The sequence below is a fragment of the Stegastes partitus genome, unplaced genomic scaffold (assembly GCF_000690725.1).
Source record: "Stegastes partitus isolate 25-593 unplaced genomic scaffold, Stegastes_partitus-1.0.2 Scaffold101, whole genome shotgun sequence".
Classification (NCBI taxonomy): Eukaryota; Metazoa; Chordata; class Actinopteri; family Pomacentridae; genus Stegastes; species Stegastes partitus.
In genome coordinates, this window is record NW_007577832.1 from 806,433 (window position 1) to 829,917 (window position 23,485).

General features: G+C 40.9%; 1 protein-coding gene across 1 annotated transcript in view; it reads left to right on the plus strand.

The window, feature by feature from the left end:
* The window catches only part of plce1 (phospholipase C, epsilon 1), an 89,963-nt gene that overhangs the window by 32,982 nt on the left and 33,496 nt on the right, over positions 1 to 23,485 (plus strand). The window contains exons 6-9 of the mRNA XM_008277589.1: positions 8,381 to 8,574; positions 9,285 to 9,427; positions 20,401 to 20,555; positions 20,861 to 21,028. Coding sequence (XP_008275811.1) covers positions 8,381 to 8,574; positions 9,285 to 9,427; positions 20,401 to 20,555; positions 20,861 to 21,028 — 660 coding nt within the window. The remainder of the gene's footprint in view (positions 1 to 8,380; positions 8,575 to 9,284; positions 9,428 to 20,400; positions 20,556 to 20,860; positions 21,029 to 23,485) is intronic.

Genomic DNA, 23,485 nt, shown 5'->3' on the forward strand with positions numbered 1-23,485 from the left:
TTTCTTATCTATATATATGCATTAATTTGGATCACTTTCTTCGTGTGTCAGTCAACTTAAATGTCAGTCAGTGGAGTCCAGTATAAACACCGGTAATCCCATGGGACCGTCTTTCCTTTTTGGGGGTTCCCACATTCCCACATGCTGACAACATCCACATTACATATTCAGAACAGTATTGCATGAGTCTAATCCCTAGAAATGTTCGCGTCGTAATCCACCCACTGAACCACAAAGAGCCTGATCGACAGCGAGGCGAGCGCCACACAAGAGGGGCTTCCTCTGTACAAACAACAAACTCTATTGCTTTGTGTGTGTGATAACAGAAAGCATCTTATTTTTCAGTTCCCATATTATATTCATTTCTCTTCATGTTTTATTTTTTGTACAGTTGTTTCTTTCTTCTGTGTCCACTGATGTTGCTGCCAAACACGTCTTATCCGTCTCATCTCTCAGAAAGATAATGTCGTTGTAATGTTGGGGCCAAGACAATGCATTGAAAATCAGCCATTAAATATCAGACGGCTTTGAGGAGGGAAACGGTTCTATTCTGTTGTGAATCAAAGGGAGCTTGTGTGTATGAGCATTGAACTTTGTCTATGTTATAGGCAGTTTCCCACAAAAGAGGTGCTTAATTATGTAAATGAATTTTTACCAAGCCTTTCCAATCATCTGCTGGATGTGTAACCTAATTTCCAATTGGATAATGATTTCGTCATTTAATATGTTTAAAAAGGGAGAGTTTGTCAAGTAGCTTCTCTGGTTATATAACCCACAGTATGGACTCTACTGTCTGTTTTTCAAAGCAGATACTCAGACTCCGACATCAGGCTTCTCTAATCTAAACACTTATTTCTCAAAAGGTTGACTAGCCGCCTAGACCTTCATGGATACAGACCACCTACACGCATCCAATATACACTCAGATAAAACTTTGTTCAAAAGTGCATATATACACACAGTCTGTCTGAATACACACAATAAAAACATGTATACATACAAAATCTGGGTTTGTACACACAGTTTTATGCAAAGGTTTGGACACCCTTCCCTGGGCAAATAATGAAATAATGAAAGAAACATTAAGAATGAGCCTTTCTTCAAATGTTACTGCACAATTACTTTTCATGTTAAAGAGATAAAAGAAAAAAGAAGAAAAATAAACAGTGATATGTGCAAAAGTTGAGGTACCCTAAACTCATTGACTTGTTGGGAGTCGAGGTTAAAGTTCTCAGCTGATGACATTTCTACGTCTGTTAAATTCAGCTGATAAACGGAGGAGTCATCAGAGGGAAACCTTACGTGCCAACATCTGGATAAACCAGTTATTTGAGGAACAAGTGAAGTTAAAATGACCTTCTTTGGCCAAACTCACCTAAGTTGTAATTGAAAAAACAAAAAAAGAAAAAAAAAATGACTGAAAGAAAACTTAGCTTACATAGAATAGGGAATAGAAATAGTCTGTTGTGGGATTGTGTGACAGTCAGTGGTGCTGGAGATGTTGCACAGGTAGAGGAAAGAATGGATTGCTCTAAATATCAGCAAATTCTGGATGCAAATGTTACCCACTTAGTCAAGACTCTGGAACGGAAAAAGGTTGTCTTCTGCGGCAGAACGGTGACCAAAAGCAGACCTCAGGATCCACGATGAACTACCTGATGAAGCAAGCTGAAGTTTTGAAGATGTGTGTGTAGAAGATCTAACACATGCTGTATGTGCCAGACAGAACAAAAATATGTCAGATCTGCAAGGACTGAAAAAACAAGACTAGAAGGATTCTTAACTGTCTGAATAAGACACTCGCAATCTGTGGCAACTGATAAAAAAGCAGCTTAATAAGTATTGGCTGCAGTACTTTTTAGTTGGGTAACAGTGCATTAACATGTGAAGGAAGCTTCGATTTTGAATTTTTGTTTGCTGCACTCTCTCCTTTTCACTTCAGAAATCAACAAAACGTGTAGCTTCCCTGTTACGTAAACTGTAACTACACACATTTCTTTTGCTCTTGAGCTTGTATGCACACGGCGGTGAGACAGTCCAGGCTCAGGGCGCAGGAAAGCAAACATTACCATGTGGAGACAGCGATGGCCGAAAAACTTAAGAGCAGACCAGGACAGTGCGAAGAGGGTTGTCTGTTCCTCCGTGATGCAAACCAGGATTAGGAGTTGCTGGGATAAAGAGAGTGGTGTGCTGCATGCGTACACATAAATCCAGTGATTGCAGAGTAAGAAACACATTCGGAGCACCTTATCGCATGTTCAACCTGAGTGGTGGGATCAGTGCTTGGCATGTTTGGGTGTGCTTGGTTTATGTCCTTTGATTTGGTTTACACTCTCCAGGATGGGTGGGGTTTCAGTGTCTGGGTGCTGAGATACCAGAGCTGCTGAACATACCTGGCTCCTCGGCGGGTTTTCAAATAGACCAGGTCCAGTTGATTTAAACATGCCTGTCGCGTTGGGTGGGCAGGGTGCACATTTTCTTCATTTTCCTTCAGGCAGCTTTGTCGGCTCCATTTTCACTGCGTTAACGCAAACACGCCGTCCAAGCGGTATGAAGGATTTTGAGGAATATGGGGCCGGACCTAAATCTTCTCGTGATTTACAGCATTTCACGAATGAAGTGGTGGAGAGATTCAGCTGACGTTTATTGAGCTCATATTGCTTTGCCAAACTTTTTTGTCTTTGGCAAGCGCAGTAGAGTAATATGGAGGAGAGGTGATTATATGATCTCTCATTTGTCAAGCTGCGGCATTAAAATTGCTTTTAGTTGAACTTTTTTGAAATGTTGGGACTCTTAAGTTGCCTTGCTTTAAAAAAATAAGACCTTTAATGTTTGGCTGCTACTCTTTGCTGTGGTGGAGATTTCATTTAGTGACAAAATGGAAAGCAATTTGTCTCGTTTGCAGTTTCATGCGGGAATTTAGTCAGACGTGTCATGAAATTGGGCCCTGCCATTCCTAGACAGAAACTGTTGTCGTCAAACTTCTTCTCCTGTCCTACAAAAACACAACCTAAAGTTAAAAAAATGTCCAAGCAAGGGAAGGGTTAAGACTGACATCTCTGCAGTGACCTCAGCTCCATGGCACAGACCAGAATAACAGAATAACCCCCCGCTAACCTCGACTAACCTCGGCCCTCCGTGATGCTTCTAAAAGTAGACTCAACCGAAACGATGCATTTCTGTGCCTTGAATGTCAGCTTCGTGGGAGAGTACATCTGGGAGGTATGGTACTATTGCAGTGATAATCCCATGTGATCACTTGTGTTGCATTTAACCGCACGATATCATTACCAGAGTAAAATTTGTGGCCTTGCTTGTGCTTGTGTGCATACATGGCAACAAGTGGGAGGGAAAATGTACTGTACAGACTATTTTACAGACGGCTGAGCTACGTTGTGTCTCGGTACCTAAGCCTGGGAATGCTGTAGAATATGCAGAGTAATTGAAGAGGAGTGGGTGATTGAAAGAAAGCGACTGTTAGCATGGGGAGAGGGTGTCAGTGTGAGAATATGTGAGCGAGTGTGGTTGGTCAGAGACATCAAAGCAAAGAGTTGAAGTTGTGGGTGGTTGGATTTCAGAGAGATAGCATCTGCCTTTCCAGCATGCTCATACTTACTGTATGCGTCTGGTGTGGTACACATAACGGCATGAGTCAGAATGTGTTTGCATGTCTGCATTTTAGCATGTGTTTGTATATGTGTGTCTTTGTGCGCGCGCACATTCCAGCTCAAAGTTCAGTAGTCTGTGCGGTGCCCCACAGTGCCCCTTGATAATCCTTTCCTAGAATGGCTGTTGCCAGGCAGAGAAATTACCCAACAGGGCGCTAATGGGACTTAATGGCACACTCATTCATAACTGTAGATTACGTGGACTGATTGCCAGTCATATGAAAGCCATAGCTTATAAGTGACACTTATTTCTTATCTTTTAAGTCATGAATCTGGCTGGTTCACTTGTCCTTAAATGGAAATAAAAAAGAAAGAAAAAAATCACTGTCAATAAATATGCTCATAAGATCATTAGACCACACTGGACATTGGAGATGCTATTTTGCAGTAATGATGAGACAGGACACGATCTGTCCAAGAGAAGGGTAATAAGATACTAGAAGAAATATCCCAGGAGTTTTTTTTTTATGATGTTTTTCATTAGTTTGGACTAACTGCTATGGTGGAATATGAGCTGTCACTTGCTAACCTCGGTGCCACAACTGTGAGAAAATGTCGCCGCCGTACAGTTAGTGTCAGAAGAAAATTACATTTTCCAATTTTACAAGAACAGAGAGGCGAGAGTGAACTGTGTGAGATATTTTAACTAAAAATAAAACGTATTGTGTGAAGACTTGGAGCGCAACGTATGTGCAATGTCTCCACAATGTCCCCACACTCAAATCATGTTCCAAGCCGTGCTCTATTAATATTAATCAGGTGATTAGCCAAAACAATAATATTTAATTAACATTTATCTGAGCTGAGTAGTGCAGCTGCCTCCAGCAGTTACAATTTCCCTATACTGAGCTTAGGCCCTTAGCATTTCCTGCACACACACACGCACACACACACACACACACACACACACACACACACACACACAGTGTAATGTGAGATACAATGCTGTCAACTGTCCTATATAGCTATAGTTCTGCTAACTGGCTGAATGACAAAATCAGTATTACAGTCATTTACCACCATGGAGGAGAACAAGCCGGACGCATTGATATTGTACTTATGTAATTGAGCTCAAATACAATTATTTCCTCCATGTCTGCTGTGACCGCGGCTACATGCAAACGACTGCTTTCTGTTTTTCTTTCTGCCTGCCTACATTACAGAGATCTTTTTTTTTTTAATCCCGAGATTGAAAAAGTATTAGTGAAAATAGGCAATTACAGTGATTCATTTATTTTTTCCCCCCTTTAGTGGAAGTTAAAACCATTTAATAGTTTACTCCCCCACTCAGTTCTTCACACAGTCCCTCCCTCATTCTTCTGGCCTTTATTTTAATTCTCTACCCATTAAGGTTAAAGAGTCATATTTCAGTGCAGTTATGCGCAAAGACTGTGAACATTATGTGGGTGCTTTTTTGAAATCTAGACTGTAAGTGTGTCTGTATGTCCCATGTGGTTGCACGTAGCTTGAAAATGAGGTTGTTTGTTTGTGTGAAGACAGCTGCTCCGTGTCCATCAGCGGCAGCACCACATTCCCTTTGGAGTCGAGTTCACTTTTACGCACCTTTACACTCTCATGCCCAGTTTCTCTTGCTTCATTACTCACCTCTTTCAAACTGTACATGTATTAAAGTTGAAGTAAAGTAGCAGGAAGTATTGCAGGAGAAGAACTTTAAGTATGTAGATTGATTAGAAAACAAAACTGGCCCCATGTGGTTACCACCAAATACATTAAACTGGCTTTTCTCTCTTAAAGAGCTGTTAGACCTTTGAGCAATTGATCAGTCTTTGAGTTTTGTTCTTTCCTCATTCTGCTGCAGACAGGAGTGATAGAAATCCCAGAGGAAACATTCGGTACTTGTCATTCAATATCACAGGAACTTATCTTAACCCATCTTTACAGAGTACAAAATGTCAACCGTCATTAACTTCAGTTGAATATGTGTTTGTACTGGCTTTACTGGGCCCTGATTTTGACCGTGGTCATCTCTGGTTTCAGTAATAGTGTTCTTTTACTGCCAGAACTTTAACAGGACAGGAAAATATGAATAAGTCTCTTTCTAGTGAAAATAAGGCCACATCCTGGTGATTTCATCAAATATAATTTTTTGAACAAAGATCCAAAATCTTTGACATATTTAGTTTATCATGAGACTGAGGAAGTTTATATAAGACCAACAGAAGCAGCAAATTCTCACAAATTTCACCAGTTGTGCTCGAAACTCTTAAAAGATTGATTGAACATGGCTCTAAACAGTTCATTGACACAAACACAAATTCTGTATTATTTCTTGTTTCGCACTGTTTGCAGCTTCTTCTGTTGCTTTGCTCCCGAAGTGTTTATGCAGCGTTAACTAGCACACAATTATCTGTACCCATGAATGGTTATTAGTAATAAGAGACGATTCTAATTAACAAAACTATCCCCATCTAAATGCAAAAAGATACTGAAAGGCATGAGGGCTATGTTAAACCCAGGTCATTTTATTTGCTTTTAGGTCCATACTGAATGTTGAAAACTCCACTGTTAGTGCAGCAGACTTCATGTCTGTGCAGTGGATATGCACAATCTGTAAATGCCAGGAGAGAAAACTCTTTAACGAGCAGTGTTAGATAGATAGTGAAAGTTCTGGGAAGAAAATGCAAAAAAAAAACATTCTGATGAGCTCTTAGTCCAAATATGTTTAATCTGAGTTATTTTTTTTCTTTAATTTCCCAATGAAAGCTGGACCTTTTTGTAATAAGCTTGTTTTTGTAATGAGGGTCATTACATATCATCTCATGTTTAACTACTTACTGAGAAACAAGGAGGTGTGTGTGTCTGTATGTCTGTTTTTTTTGTGCGTAACCCCCTTACTTTGTGTGACTCACTCCCTTTTTAAACGTGCAGCCTGGTATGTCTCCTTTCCCGGGGGATGGCCCAGATCTGACAACAGCTCGGCTACACCCCACGCAGGAAACCCATCCCACAACTAGTTGGCTGTGTACTATATATACTAGGCATGTTTGTGTGCTTTTTATGTCACAGAATTGACAATCAGTGTTTAATACAAACATGTACTCAATATGAGAAATCAGAGGAATATACCTTTCACTCACCTTTTTCCCTACTGCTATTATGAAGCAGTGCAGATAGACCATGTTACTGGTGATTACACTCGAGCAGTATTTCCTCATTAAATTGTATCGCGCTCATTTCGCACTCTGTCACCATTATTGATTTTGTCCGATTTTGTAATCTCCGTCCCCACTGAAGGCATAAGTGCCCACTTACAGTACCACAAAATGCGGCCTTAATGGCTTTTCTCTGAAATTTGTGCCAGAGGAGCCCATCTGCAGGTTCAGTCGAGGACAGGGGAGAAGCCAATCGTTTTGGATAAGTGTTTCCTTTTATGTTAGATGGATTTAATTCCAAGAAGAGTGTGAACTGAAAGAGTGGGAGGGTTTTTTTTCTTCTTCCTAAAGGTCAAAATGTTCACTCAGTTAAGGCTCCTTGCTGATTTCTCTTCGTTCCGTCTTTACCTTTGTCTGCTGCCTCCTACTTTCTTTCCTCTGTCTCCCTATTATTCAGCCTCTCTCTGTACCTACAGCCCGACTGTGTCTGCCTCACTGTGTTCGGAACCTTCTTACACCTTTCTTCCTGTCTGTTTTTGTGCCTCGGCGGAGTTTGTCTCTGCTAATTCGTTCTTTTCACGCTTTGATTTCTGTTCTTTCGAGAGGAAATTGCTTCTGTGAACGGCCACAGCAGAGGAGCTGATGACAATGACCTCTGATTCAAACGTTATATAATGGTCTGAAAGGTGAAACGACACCGGATGAAGGGAATTTTTTTTCATCTCAGTTATTCTGTTAATGCTTGCTTCAAGGTTGGCGATGACGATTGGCTTCAGCACTTTACACTGTATTAGGAGTGTTCCACTGTTACTGTGGGCACTTTGCAGATAAAGTTGAACCTATTTTTATATGAATTTAACATTTATTCAAAGCCGAGCCGACTGCGTGTGTGTCATCATTCACATTAGTCTGATGGTGTAGAGGCTGTTTGTAGAAAATCTTGTTGGTTGAAAATTGCAGCAACATGTTGTTTTTCTCTTATTTATTCTGTTTTTATTGTATTTAAACAAAAACTGTAGATGAGTGTACACTGTTCAGCCATAACATTAAAACCACTGGCAGGTCTCTTAACACAAAAATGTTCTACTGGGAACCCTTTGGTCCTGACATTCTTGTGGATGATATTGGACACCCACCAAAACAGTGTTGCAGACCAAGCACTCCCCCCCCCGATTGCAACAGCACTCCTAGAAGGCCGTGGCCTCCCTCAGCAGGGTCCTGCACCCTGCCACCCAGCAAAAACTCCTCAGGAATACCTCGACAGGCACAACAAAGAGCCAAAAGCATTGACCCGGCCTTCAGACATCCCAGTCTGATCAATCCAATCCATGAAATTGCCACCACACAATCCTCAGCTGCTGCCCCTGTTCTGGTTGCAGACACCACAGGACACCCCCAGAGGTCCTGTGTCCCTGCCCCGACTATTCAGAGCTGTTCTGGCTGCACAAAAGGGGACCTACACAGTATTCGGCAGGTGGTTTTAATGTTGTGGCTGCTTGGTGATTTTGATTGACAATCGTAAGATCATCCTTTCAAACTCAAGTGTTTCCAGTTTTGGTTCCCATCAAGTGACCTATTTGTCAATGGCTTCTTTGACAGGTTAACAACTATGACGAGGACAGAGAGGAACTCAACCTGATTCATCCTGCCAAGAAGCTCCTGTTGTCTCGCCCTGGATGTCTCTGTCTCAGGGAGCCTCTCTGGCCTGTAAACGTCATCAGCACCAACCCAGCCAGACCCGATCTCAGCTCCTGCTTTCGTCCCTGGGGTTGTCATCCTTCTCATCCACGCAGGTCTGACTACATTTTCATCTGATGTAGTTTTTCCAGTCATGTGAAATATCTCCACTAATTTTATACTAAGTCAACAGATTGGTACCAAAATATGTTGTGGGAGTCTGGGGGATGCATTTGTTATTTTAGTTATTTTTGTTAGACATTAGACAATCATAAAGGGTGAGGTTAAAAAAAAAAAGTTCTTACTTTATAAGACATATTGGTGGTAAAAATAAAAAAAGACTGGTTTATTGCTTTAAAAAACAGACACGAAAGAAGTTAACTGAACATCTTAGACTTCTGGTTAAACAAAACAGGTAATTTAGTGGCATCACTGTGCCGCTATAGAACATTTGTGATTGTTTTCTTGCTCTTCATTGATCAAAAAATGAATAGATGAGAGAATACCTGGCAGATGAACTGATTATGCAGCTAATTTGAAGTTGCACACCTGAAGGTGGCTACAGTTTTTTTACGTTGTTAATTTGTACCAGACCAGCAAGTTTTTAAACCTGCATGTTATCAAATCTCAAATGTTCCAATTTCTCTGCAGTGACTCCACATGTTGAATGTTTGAAACATTTCTAAAGTCAGCATAAACCCTTTGTTGTAGTATGTTATAGCTATTACGTAGATGATAGTTGCGTATACTTAGACTGAACAGACTGCAGATGCCATACGATGTTCCAACCTAACATTAGACGTTCTGATGATTAATTTGTTTCCAGGTTTCATCGTGCTTGTGGCCAGAGGACGTCGGCTTGTTCCCTGCTGAGCGGCGCACTGCTGGAGGCCACAGCCGCTCTTGGTGCCCGGTCTTCTTTACCCTGCCCTTTGCCCCAGTGCCCCAACGGCCACGCTGTACTGAAAGGTGGGTGTCAAAGGTTTCATTTAATAGTGTGTTTAAATGTGCAAAACCTTTGTGGATGAACTTCATGTCATCAGTTCTACCTAGATGGCATTTAGTTGTTTATCCAACAACTTTATTGCTGATAATAGTAACGCTCCAGTAATAGTTTGTAATGCAGCTTAAACATATAGTGTGATAATTAGCACTTATGTGTGCTCATAAGGTGATAAAACAGAGGTGCAGAAACTGGATGACAACTAAAACAGGGACTTTTGTTTGATTCTATGTAGACAAGGTTCCCACTGTTCCCCTGTGGTCTACTCTTTCTCTTACTCTCTGCTCTTTTCCCACATGGTTCCTTACCCACAGCGGGATCTGGGTCATTTGGGGTCTGTAGTTGATCCCAGTGGTTGTCCTTCCCTTCTTCCCTTTTCTCTTTATATCCTTTGCTGTCCTCTCTCCCTCCTCATGCACTCCTTTCTCTTTCTCACTTTAATTTAGCCACTCATTTACACAGGATGCTCAAGTGGTGTAAGGTAGAAGAAAAAGCCTCCTGACATCACAGGTTCCACACAACACTCATGCACACACTTCAGGTTATATCTAAGCATCTGAAAAGAGGCTATATGCACTTCAAACATGCTCGTCTTTAAAGCTCGGGAGTGATATACCTTTATTTATGTTGGCGTTTTCTACATAACAAGCACTTGCAAATGTATTCTTGTTTTCTGTTGTACAGCGCAGCAGCTAGAAAGACATATAAAAGTGAACTGTAAAACACATCTCCCCAATGAGACATGAAAATAAACAATATCTCATCATGCATATGGTATTTCACCTCTTTCCTTCACTCTCGCTCTCTCTCTCCACATGACTTCATCGTCCAGCCAGTCCGCTTGTTGATCGCTTGCTCAGCTGGTAACTGTCTGTCCACCTTCTCTACAATGATGTTACGTATGACTTAAACGTAAGCCGATCCTGACATTAATTTCCACTGGCAGCGAGCCAGGGGACAGGCTGTCTCTGGCAGGATCAAGGAGACACACGCTCAGATGCGCACACAGGCAACACAAAAACTTAGGTTTCCGCGCGCGTTTCTCGGTGACTTGTTATATTATCAATCATTTTAATAGCAAAGCTTTCGTTTTTGCCAGTCTCGCTTGTTGAGGCAACAAACACTCATATGCAAACACACACAGGCACACACGGGGTGCATATCTTTAACATGACACCGTGTTCTGTTCTAATGGGTGTTGCAGGAAACTGAATTGAGCTGGACACGCGCACACATAGCAGCTTAGAAGTCTTGGCAGGACTAGGATTTGGTACACACATAGCATGAGAGGCTCACTGTCTAACTTTCGCTGCCTTTGTAACCCAGTACCAAAGCAACCCAGATACTGAACAGTACGTCTTAACACTATATTCTAGGACTTAAACCCGCATTTTTGTGTTTTGAGAAGCTATACATTTTGGCTTTTTACACACTAGGAAACAGTCTGTGTGCCAGAGAGCAGTGTCTCACTCCGGCTGTGATAATATAACAGACACCCATACTGTTGTTTCAAAAGCTACGATAAACTAATTAGACAAAAAAGAAGGAATGCTTTGCTGATTTGGAAAGTGCCAACTGGCTTTAGTTAATCAAATATACCTCGAGTGAGGCACAGACTGCTCCAAGTAACATTTTCGTGCAGCACAGGTTTTCAGGAGACATTCTCTGTAAGGTTAAAGTAATTATCTGATGTCATAAAAGACATTTCATTATCCCGAAGCTTTGGCGAGGTCTGACTTAAGTTTCAAACTTGGATGGTGTTGGTGTGGATATTGCTTTCCTACCATTTTTGGTGTTGTTCAGTGTTTCAGTGTAACAATCTGCTCCTAATCTTTAAGCATTAGTTTGAAATTTTCTTTTTTCCGGATCGTAGTTATGTAATTCAGTGTACAATTAAACAAAACCCTGCATACTTTTCCATCACTCTCAAATAATAAATATCCATATACAGCCTCTATGATATTGTCTATTGTCTATCCGGCATCTTAGTCAATCATGGGTTTCAAACAGTCATAGAGCTTTAAGAGCACTGATTCACTATCTGTTGAAGAGGTTCCCCTTTCCTGGGAATCAACGGCTATCCTATCTGGTAAGGGTGTTACCTCCAAAGAAAGACCTTTGTGTTGTGTGTCTCGCAAAGAAAAGAAAGAAACAGAAAACCTGATTTAACTTGCTCTTATTTTTAAACCGTATTCTCAGAGCTGTAAGTTAGTTACCTTTTCCCCTGCCAGCTACTCTCAGCGACTTTTTTCACTGCTCATGTAAAATAATAACAATTTTTTAATATTGTACTGCTAGGTGCAAGTTATTTTTCATTATTCTTACGTTACAGGAGTTGCTTTATACTCTAATAAAAGTCTTTCTGATGGCAATTGCATACCACAGGTTGTTTAGGCAGATTTCTATGTTTAAGTCTTTGTTACAAACAATAGAGGTGCTTGTGGCAGCATTTTCTGTACAGTGTAGCTTATTTAGAAATAAGCGATGGTTTTATTTAATTTTCAACGCAGTGCTTTAATAAAATCACAGATGATCAAGATCAGGATTATGAGAGAACATCACCGTTCCTTTTCTGTAAACGCAGTAGGTTTGTGTGTTGTTTCTGCTGTATTAAGTCTGTTCGGTGTGGATTTTAGATGAAGCATAGCAAAACTCAGCTGCTGGCTCTGCTACAAACGCTTTAAAGGATGACCAGCATAATTGTCTAACTGGCCTTGGTGTATTCTTAGAGTTTTACTGTGAGTGTTGAGAGGTGGAATGCTTTTCGAAGCCTTCTCTACGTGTCACCATAGTGAACTGAAAGCATTTCGCTGAATTCTGTGACGTGAATGACGTGTCTTTTGTAGCATCAATCATTGGATGTTAGAGGCAGGTCAGGAGGAACATATTGAGGATGATAAATTCTATTTTACAAGTTGAGGTGGCACATGTCCGGGTCAGTGTGGCAGGCTTTTGTCGTTAGGAAACTACTGACCCCCATAAATACTAATACTGGTGCTACAAAAACAAAAAAACCTGTCAGCTGTGGAAGACAAGGGCAAGGTGGTGTGTGCTGCTTGAACACGTGTAGATACACCAAGAAACAGAGAGGCCATAAATCATTGCTGAACATGGTGATAATTACAAGCAGTTGTTATGTTTTGTGGAGCTTGTCTTAGTGAAATGTTTGAAGCCTGACATCTGTCCAGCCCGTGTCAGCTCAAACACTGCTCATGTTTGAGGCTATGACAGGAGTCGTTTTAACTGATATGTGTGAAAAAACTTATGATAATCTATGGATATGGCATGGGCAAGTCCATTTAGAATAGAATAGAATAGAACTTTATTGATCCCTTTGGTGCAAACCTCAGGGAAATTGTTTATGTGACTGTGTGTTTCTCTGTGCATTTTTTTTTTTTTTAAAGACTTAAAAAACTTAAACTTAAACCAGGAGTCAGGTGCTTATATGACGACTGAAACTGTTGTATCTGGCTGTAATCATTCCTCTCTTCATGAAAAGATCCCTTCCTAATGTGCTTCTAGTGTAATGAAGTAAGGACAAAATCAACCGTCCTTGTTTTGTGCAAAATGTATAAAACCCATCCTGAGTTGCTGTCCTAGAAGAAGCCAAATCATCATGGTCGTCACATCCACCCATACATTTATTAGGTTATTGCTTGCAGTATTGAAACTGGGAAACAAGCAATGGGTTAAAGTAGCAAGCTGTAAAAAAAAAAAAAAGAAAAAGAAAAAAAAAACCCGAAACAACACAAACGATCAATTTAGCTATTCCAACTTTAAGCAGCAAATCAAAACTGAAGAAACGACAAGTACACAATTGCACAATAAGACTTAAGGCAGTTAAAGGAACACATATACATACACAATACATATACAACAGATTGCATTATAATTATAGAATGATTGATCCTTTAGGTCTGTTGAGTAGGCGTCGCTCTTTGGATGGCAGATGTCTGGCATTAAATGTTTGTTTCTTCACCTCCTTTACTCCTGAAGCACGCACAGCAGTCATTTAAATACGAAACAACAATCCACCGAAGACCGCTGGGATTTAGCCGTATTTATGTCAGCTGTTAAACGGGGGTTGTTTTAAGTGATTTTCTTGAGATCATTTCCTTTATAACACAATTTACTGTGCTGCACCGCTGAAAAGGAAGTGGGCAGCTCAGTTACAGGCTGCCATCCTTCTGGCTCACTATTGGTGGGTCTTTTCTCTTCCTTCTTTCTTTCTCTCGCTTCCTCCCAGTCAGGCATTGTACATTGTTTTACACGGCAGCGTTTAGGACCTATTGACAGCAACTGTGGTGGGGAATCAAAGTGAAAGGAAGTCTCAAGGATTTCAAGTAGGCACATTGTTTATGTGGCCATTATTGCTAAATATACTCATCTGAATGTTTTATAATCTGTATTTGATGACACACACATGCACACATGCAGTAAGAATGGAAGCTTTTAACTATATGATTGAAACTATTTAGATGTTTATCTCCAGCTCCACATGTAAAGTACTGAGTAGCAACATACTTTAATTTATAATACATACAACTGTTTCTCCTGTACTTCTGTTGATCTTTTTCTTTTAATAGATCAAGTGATTTATTCCTAGAAAACTGTGCACATCACAGTTTGCCATAGATGAAAGGGATTGTTTTTCCCTTTACAATTAAACTCCTGAGATAATTCAACTTTTCAGTGATTATTCTAAGACATTTATAATTTCGTCATAAGAAATGACTAATCTATTAATTTTCATTACCTCATAGAATCGTTAAAGACACTTTAGGGAAGTGCACTATGTTGTAAACACCTTACAAGAAGTCATCTTGCATAATGGGAAATGAATTGAACTATTATCTGCATAATAAAACAAAATCAGAGAGACAGAGAGGAGATTGTTTGGGGGCATGTGGTTGCACAGAATTGTTTCTGACTGTTAATATGGACACATGAATTATGGCAGTGTGTGTTTATGCAGGAGGATGGTCTGGCTGCTCTAACTCTAGCACATGGCTGTGAACTATGTGTGGTGTCAGTGAAGAGTGGGCAGGAGACATAGGGAGAGACAGAGATAGTGTCTGAGAGAGAGAGAGGGAGAGGGAGGGAGGAAGGAATAGTGAATGTAGTGGAGAGACAGCGAGCAACCACTGCTTGCTGTTTAGGAGGACGGGCAGAGAAGCAAGGTGAGTGAAAGAGCGCAGAAGACAAAGTGCAAGTTGGAGAGAGTCCAAGTCTTAAATGGAGTAAAGGGGGGGAGAGAAGTAGAACAGATAGCCAGAGAGAGAGAGAGAGAGAGAGTGAGAGGAAGAGAGAGCGAGCAAAGAGAGAGAGAGAGAAGGAGAGAGAGAGAGCAGCTGCAGGAGAGACGGGTCTGGCGGCTCAAATGTGAACAAGTGTACCTCGGTCACCCCGGCACTGAGCTGTCAGTGTGGGAGGCAGAGTGGCCAGCTGTAGCTCGCAACCATGAAGCACTCCAACAGAATGGACTTCAAGCTGATCAGTGAGTAGAGGAAATGTGACTTAGTGTGGCTGCGGCTCTCGTCTCCACACAGCTGTGAAGTGAAATTGTGACTTCAAACTGGCTGTTAGTGACTCAGTGAAGCGCACATGACATGAAGCTTGACTGCATGTGTGTACGGGGGTTTGGTGTCAACTTAACAGCTGTGTTTTTGTGTACAGTATGCGTTAATAGGGAGTTTTACGTGTTGTCTGCTGTGGTCTCTGAAAAATGAGGAATTCAGAAGACTTAGTTCAATAAGTATATGAACCATTTGTGTACATGGTAGGAAATCGGATTCCTGCTGCTAGTAATTTGCTCAGAAATGTTACTTTCAGTGAGAGTAAAATTTGACTTTGTTTTATTTATTATCTTAAGTTTGGATCATGACGTGTCTTTTGATCACATATGCTGATACTTTGATTGATTACTGAAGCTTCTTCTTATTACTTTTGCAAACTGCCGAATCGTGTTCTGTGGAATATGCAGTTGGTGCACATGACCGTTTTTTCTTTTTTGCTGTCCAATCAGTGCCAAATGCCGGCTCACCGGTTCTGTGTGTGTCTTGGCTGGACTTGTGGTCTTTTGTGTTCGAGATACACCTTATGAGTGTGATTTATGTTCTGCCGAAATCTGTGCTTTTTATGTTTTGAATGGCAAATTGCTTACTGGCAAAAAAGCACATACCTCTCAGAGCATGACTCCGTGTTTTTTTTTTCCTTTTTTCTTCTCCTCATATTTAGCTTTCTTTATATATTGCAATCTGAATAAAAAGATGTTGGTAGCCCCTGAATTCAAACCATAATACGTATCATATCACTGTGATACCCAAACTAAGCTGCACGGCAGTAGCAAATATCGATTACAATTTTTTTCATAATTATTATTATTTTTTTTTAAATATGCAGTGAACCTCACGACAGTCAAGAAGCTCAGGGTCTGTGGGTGACCTCCCGCTGAGCTGATGCTGCGAATGTCACACATGGCTATGCATGTGTTTTAACTCTTAGAATACACTCATGTGTTCAACCTGATTTGTACCGTCGCTGCCGTTATGCAGCGATGTGGTGAAGTTTTCTGCAAAGGGTGTTTGCCAGCCTAAGTGGAGTGGGACCTCAGCATAGTTTAACATAACTACTTTATAAATATTTGGACCGGATGATTGTTGGTGTCATAACAAGATGCTTGATTAGTCCAAACTTCTTATCTTTACTGTGGTTTTCGTCCCAGTGCTCAGCTTTAACGACGAAGGACAGAAGGACCTACATGTTATATTTATGTCTGCACCTGGTTTCGAGTGCAGGAGTGCGCATATCTGATCCCGAAGGGAAACTCCCCGATGAGTCAGTATTGTCAGACAGATCAATGTTTATTGCTTCTGCTGCTGCATTGTGACCTTTGTGTTTTTAAGTCATTACACTGTCTGCTTTTGCGTGTTTATGCTTTCTGCTGCGCATGTGTTAGTCTGTTTACTGCTACTTGTTGATTTTTATTTGGATAAGGGTGAAGCTGACCGTGCTTGTGTGTACTTTAATGCGCATGTGTGGGTGTCAGTAAGGATTATGTTGAACCAGATGTTTTTCTACTAGAATATAGGATTTTGGAATAGTTTAATCAACATTTGTGCAGGTGGGTGACTCTCTACCCAAAGGAAAGATTATCAGGTGCACTAAAGGGATTTTTAAAATTATTTTTTGCACCTTACTGCTCGGCTCTCAGGCTGTTTTGGATAGAAATGATGTTGTAAATACACTAATAATATATTTATAAATTCAAATGACTACTTTGTGAACAGTCCTTCATCTCAGGCTGTTCGTGCTGCACCTGTCTGAGTGCCCTACATACTCCAGCCGGGAAGTTGTCATCGCTTCTAAACGTGCTCGTGAGAATGGTGTGTGTGCGCGCGTGCATTTGAGTGCCAAAGAATGAAGGCTGTTCAAGGTTCCTCTCCTTTGGTTGGTATAAATAACTGTGATTCCCTCAAGGAACAAAACCGTCCTTAAGGCAGCGACAAAAGATTTTGTTTAATGTTGAGTTTACAATCGTAAGTCTCCGATCAGTGCTTGATCAGTCGGTTATTGGTGATTCCAGTTGATGCCTGTGTGACCGGACCAGGCTGTTCTCAATTTGCTTTGACTTGCCATCAGGTGAACCTCTAGACACGTGTCCTCACGTAACGTAAAATGTGCTGGCTCACATGGTGATTGATGAATGTGACTGAACTATAAAGCTGCTGCTATAGTCAGAGGTGTGGCAAAATGTGACAAAAAGACATGACAAAAAATCTGGTTTTGACATGATTTAATACAGGAGGAGGTGATATTATCCGTAGTGTGACTTTATGGTAACTGTAGGTCCACTATAATGTCCAGTATTGTACAGTTTTCCTGAAGTAAAGGGCATGTTTAATGTTAATGTGACATTGGCTGACTGAATAAAAACCTGTAATGCTGTCTTTCATGCATCTACGACTCATATACACGCACACAGTATGTCTCAAAACAGAAATGTCTTGAAAGTGGCTAAAAAGGATGTCCAGCCAGTCTGCTCCATCCACCACCGCATTTAGAACCGGCTCCATTAACACACACACTCATACAAACACACAATATCGGGGTATCTTGCATTCTGCATGCATTATAAATCAGGAAACCCACGCATAAAAGTCACAGAGGCATCACGGTCGATTAGTTCAGGTTCCTGTTCTTTCAATATCTGCATGTTCAGATCCACTCGTTAGTGTTTGTCAAACTCGTGTTTACGCTCTGAAATGGGTCAGGGGCCTTTTTCACATGAATCTACGACAAATTCTAATAAATACGCTTGTCACATCGGAATCCAAAACCTTATTCTATCCCCTAATCAGTCCCTAATGTTTATTTATCTGAGTGTGATATTGCACAGTTTGAGTGAAGCTTTGCAAGTAGAATTTCAGGGGAACACGACTAACACATAATAAAGCACAGGGACTGAGTCTAATGAATTTGCTTTGGCACAAAACAACGATTGTTATCGCTTCATGGGTTGGGAGTTTCTGTATTAATGCACATTTGCATTTCATTAATTCCACAGAATCTCTTAAGACCTTTTTTTTTTTTGTCAGTGTCTTGGCTGACAGCTTTGTCTTCCCCATTTAAAGGATGAATAAATGAATGACTGAGACTGTTGCGTGGTCATGAAATTCATATAACTAATTTGAGGGTGTCTCAATTTCCACTTCACAAGGAGAGCTTGTAATAACAATTCTGCAGCAGGGATGTGTAGATATTACTGTTTGGAAGATGGAAGATTAGATTGTTTTAAGCCCTGGAAAAACTCTTCTTGACATTTGCTTGATAAGGTAAGATATTTAATTTAGTTTGACAGTTTTCTAAAATACATTGTAATGATTTAACACCAGTTTAACAGTAAAGAGGTGACGTATTAAGTCAATTCAGCCAAATTGATCTTCTCTTCAAAGTCAGTTAAGTATGGATGAAAAACAAATTTTAGGGGTTATTTTTTGCATAACTGTACCGTGCATTTAGAAGAGAGGAGGTGACAGATGACAAAAGGTTGTGAACCTGATTGAAATTAACATCTTGACTGTATAGTATGATATATATGCATCAGTACAGCTCTTCAGTTTCTAATTTTTACCCAAGATGCAGCTGTTTCTGTTACAGCACTTCTGTCGAGAAGATGCTGTGTTATTAATGTCCTTTGTTCTGTGTTGTCTGACTACATCAGATACGTCCTCTTTTTCCAGGAGTCAAATTGTTCTTATTCTGTTTCATTTAACGGAAAAGTATCTATGAAAAATGTGCTCTGCCCCGGACTGTGTAATGAGTCATCATTTATATCTTGTATGTTTCTCCGTAGGACATTTAAAGGATTTAGTGGTTTATGCTGCCTCTCTAACCGTGATAGATATCTCACACCTGCTGCGTAACGTAAACTACGAAATTTCCACTTATTCCAGTTATCCTTTCCTTCCTCTCTGTCTTATCTCTCTCCCCTCCTCCCATCTCTACTTTGCCTCCCACCGTTTTTTTTTTTTTTTTTGCTTGTACGCATAATTTTTTCACTGTCTCCCATGTTTGAACAATCTTTTCCTGCTTTGACCTTAATTCCAGTTTTCCAAGCGTGCTCCTTTCATCCTGGCTTCCTCTTTGTCTCTTACACACACACACACACACACACACATATATATGCCCACACTGTGAGTTCATTACAGAAGCTGCGCGACCGGATCCACAAATCAAACTGTGTAAATAAGCAAGTTTTGTTCCTGCAGAGCAGTCGCTGCTGTTGCCATGCCTACCTGTTGCACATCTCAAGGGTTACCAAGGACACCGTTTAAGTGTGTGTCTGCTTGTGTATGCATGCACAGTTTTGTATCTGTGCGGTTGTGGGAAGAGGAGGGGGGGGTAGGCAGGTTTCCGTGTATGACAGTTGACAATGGCCAGAGTCGGTCTGTGTAATTCCTGGTGTACATCTCCTTGCTTTTTTACTATCAACATTGTGTAACTCATTAATTCAACACATCAAACTGCTAAACTGAGAGGTCTATGGCAAGCACTTCACAAACACTTTACTCACATGCACATATTTCTATCTCTTGAGTCATATTAATACTAGTAGCATCTGCTTGCTTTTGTTTGAATACATATTTTGCCATTGGTTTCCACCAGTGCTGCAAATCTCACCTCTATAGTCTGCTTTAGCAGGTGCAATGTTTCAAATGGGATCTGTAAGTTCCTTCAGTTTACTGCAGGTGAAACTCCTCCAACAGTCCCTCAAATGATTCCTGGAAAGACTCCTGAGGTGAAAAAAGTCTTGTTTATGTGGCATCCATCCCGACAATGTACTGTATGTCTACCTGGCAGCTCCAGCACAAGTGTAGAAATTGTCCATTAGTCCTTTGTTAGCAGAGATGAGGACAGGTTTGCTTATGTGTGTACGTGCGTATACGTGTAAACAGACAGACTAATGGACCAGACTGAAATCCAAACACTGGAACTGGCAGGTGATCAGTGCTGTTTACTTCCAGTCAGCTGAGGTGGGGTTCGCTTGGTGGGCTTCGGAATAGAGTGCATGACATACCGTGATTGACGGATCAGAAGACTGGATTCATCCAGGTTAATCCCGAAAAAGAGATACTCAGTTTACTGAGGCTTTTAACTTTTATAGTGAAAGGGAAACATCAGAGTAGATAATGTCTCGCTGTTAATCCCTCTCTCTCATTCCTGTACTACCGTGTTTTTATTTTTTACTGGTATGAGTATTCTCTGATTTCTTTAGTTTCTTTCCTTTTAAACCCTTTTCTCTCTGCTTTCCTTCAACTTCACACCGCTGTGTGTTGTTACTCTTCACCAAAATGCTAGTGGGCTGTAGATATTATCCGAACAAACAACTTAAAGTTCATAATCTTGTTGCTCCTTCTTTCTTTATCTGTTCATCCAGAGCGTCAGCTGGCCAACAGCATGACCAGCAGCAGCTCTCTTCCTCCCAGTGTCAGTGGGATCAGTAAGGAGCTGGCAGAGCTTCGCCACCTTGTCCAGTTCCCCGAGGAGATCGCCTGCATCCTCACTGAGCAAGAGCAGCAGCTTTACCAGCAGGTAGGAAAGATTTTAAACAACAAACATACTAGGGTTAAAGAAAACTCTCTGTTCTGTCTGTGTTGTTCCTCAACAAAGACAAATTTGAACCTAGTTTTTGCAGAAAGAAATATATGGCAAGGAATTCACATACAGTAGTATTTTATAGTAAGTAGGTTGGATGATGTGTTTTTTTGCTAAATGCAAAAGGATGTGGGGAATAGTAGAAGATAAGTAGAGTCTGTTTCTAGCATAGCTATAATGTCAGCCAGTGCTCGGTAATTCCCTTCAAGAAGTCGATGTAATAAGAGTGTGTCTGTCTGCAGGTCTTCCCTTTGGACTACCTCTGCTTCCTCACTCGTGACCTGGGCAGTCCCGAGTGTCAAGCTAAACGTCACCCCAACCTGAAGGCCTCGCTGTCGGCGCCCACCATGCCTACGCAGAGTGCTCAGCGAAGCAACGCTGTGGAGGACCTGGTGGCTCGGTTCAACGAGGTGAGGAGTCCACCGATTTGTTCGAGGCTACACTAGTACATTTTCACTCTTTTTCGTGGGACCTTTTGAAGTCGATAAGACTGGTTTCAGATTTAGTGACCATGGGATCTGATTACAATAACCTTTAAGTCAGTTTCTATCTCAAAACCTCAGAGCTTCCTACGTGATTCAATTGCTTGAGAACTGTTGATACAATCAGCTTTTTACACCTATCCTGAAAGAGATTTTTTTTATAAAGATAACACTCGTCAGCTCTTGAGAAAATATTGATTAAAAAATAGAACATGAATATGCTGACTGCCCTTCAGTGACCCTCCATTAAGAGACAGTGAGCATGCAGGTCTTGCAGTTTAACATCAATGTGAAAGGTTAAAAGGAAAAGCAGACCAGTAAGCGTGTTTTCCACAGGCTGGATTTGCGCTGTTGCATTTGCCCGGACTTATCAGCTTATGACTGAAACACACACTCTGTGTACAAAAGCACGATCACTTTTGATGGTAAAAGTTAGCTGAAGTTCTGCTCCCAGAGCCTCGTGTCTTTCACGGTGAGTGACTCGGAGAATAAACAATCGCAACACCGTGGTGCGGAGAAAGAGAAAGTGTTAGAGGGAGCGAGATTGATTGGGAATGGTGATGTCATCTTTAAGTTGCATGCCTTTCACATCAGCTGGTTTTCATTTAAGTCAGCGAGAGGAGAGACACGAAAAATAGTTTTCCAAATGTGCACTGCAGCCATATATGGGCACAATGAAACAAGAGTCAAATGACAACAGTGATTCTCCCCTCAAGACACTGATGAAGACTTGGAGGGGCTTCACATCGTGACATTCTGGACTGCACACCAAAGTTTGCTTAAGATTTCCTGAGATTTTTCACAGCAGTGGTGTACAGTGTCAAATATTTACCTTAGAATTTGCAAAAGGACACATTTTCAATTCTTCTTTAACAGGCTCTTGCTACACAGGGAATATAAGGCACTGATTCCTGCCTTTGTGATTTGACAGATGCAACAAACCACTATTAGCGCTGTTATAATTCAAACTAAAATGATTAGTTCATCTACAAAACAATGAATCTATTCTAGCAGTCATTCTGACAATCAGTTACTTTTAAATGGCAGTCCAGCTTTTATATTCTATTTTTCAGTGTTCTGTATTAGTAAACTAAAAATCTTTGGCTTTGACCTTAAACACGTTTTTTTTTTTCTCTCTTTTTGTAGGAAAATAAAAAAAGAGAAGTGTAATATCAAGATAAAGCAAGGACAGCCCTGTTCTGAGATCATTTATTAGCTTTAGAGACAAGACTTTGTAAATCTAAATCAAAAAATCTAATCATTTCGATCCTGTTCATTTTCAAGCCATGTATGGGAGTGAAGCACTATGCGGTGAAAAAGGATAGCCGGGGAAGAGAAAATTGGGAGGCAGGGAATGGTGAGCAGTTTGGGCCTCTTCGTGTCTGTCCGAAGTGTTTAGCGTTGACAGGAGCAGTATGTGCTCATGCGTTGAGTTTGTAATAGTCCTCCGTCAACCTCGGTTATGTAATTCTTGTATCAAGGAGAAACTGACCCTCATAGTTCAAATAATAACACACACACACACACACACACACAGGGATGGAGACAGGCAGACAGAAGGACAGACGGATGGACACATACACAAACATCAAAGGTGGGATCATCTTGTACCCAGCTCCAGTTCAGACTGCATGTTTGTGTGTCTGTGTGTGTGTTTGAACTGTTGTCAAGCTGCTATTGATAAGACCTGTGCTATGCATGTAAGGGAGGCTTTTGGAGGACACTTTTTACATACTTCTTGTCTGTTTTACAAACCTCTTGTTTCAAGTTTTTGCTCTTTGCCATTCTTCTGTGCCGTTACATGTTGGCTCTATATATAGTATCTGCTCATAACCTGTGTATTATCAGTCACACACAACACCGAGGACACACTTCTGCTATCTGGAATATCAGAAGAGATGCCAACTCAGTGCGATCTCTTGATCTGGGCAGTTCAGAAAGCCACTTTGCAGACGGCCAGAATGGTTTAGATGCTGATTGTAATTCAAACCCAGTGCTGACATGGCTTCGCATTATGTCATAACGCTAGAACTGACTGTGAGAAGACTTGCATGCGTGGCACGCACATCCTGACATGCACAGAGCAGGGGAGTAACAGATAAGAGACTGTCGGGCAGCAGGGTTTTTAGTCCGTGAGCCATATACAGTACGATCTAGAACAAGCTCCTGTAGTCACGCTGCATTCTCAAAAGCTCCGGGGGAGATTTTCTGTATCTGATCTGTCTGACGATGGTGACAAGTGAGAGAAGAACTACTGGCCAAGGAATAAAATCAGCTTATTAAAAAAGAAAGTTAATTACAGGGAGTCTGCTGACGAAGAAGAAACACCGAGATGTCAAGTTTGTTATGATATGACAGAAAGTGTTCAATGGACATGTCCCAAAA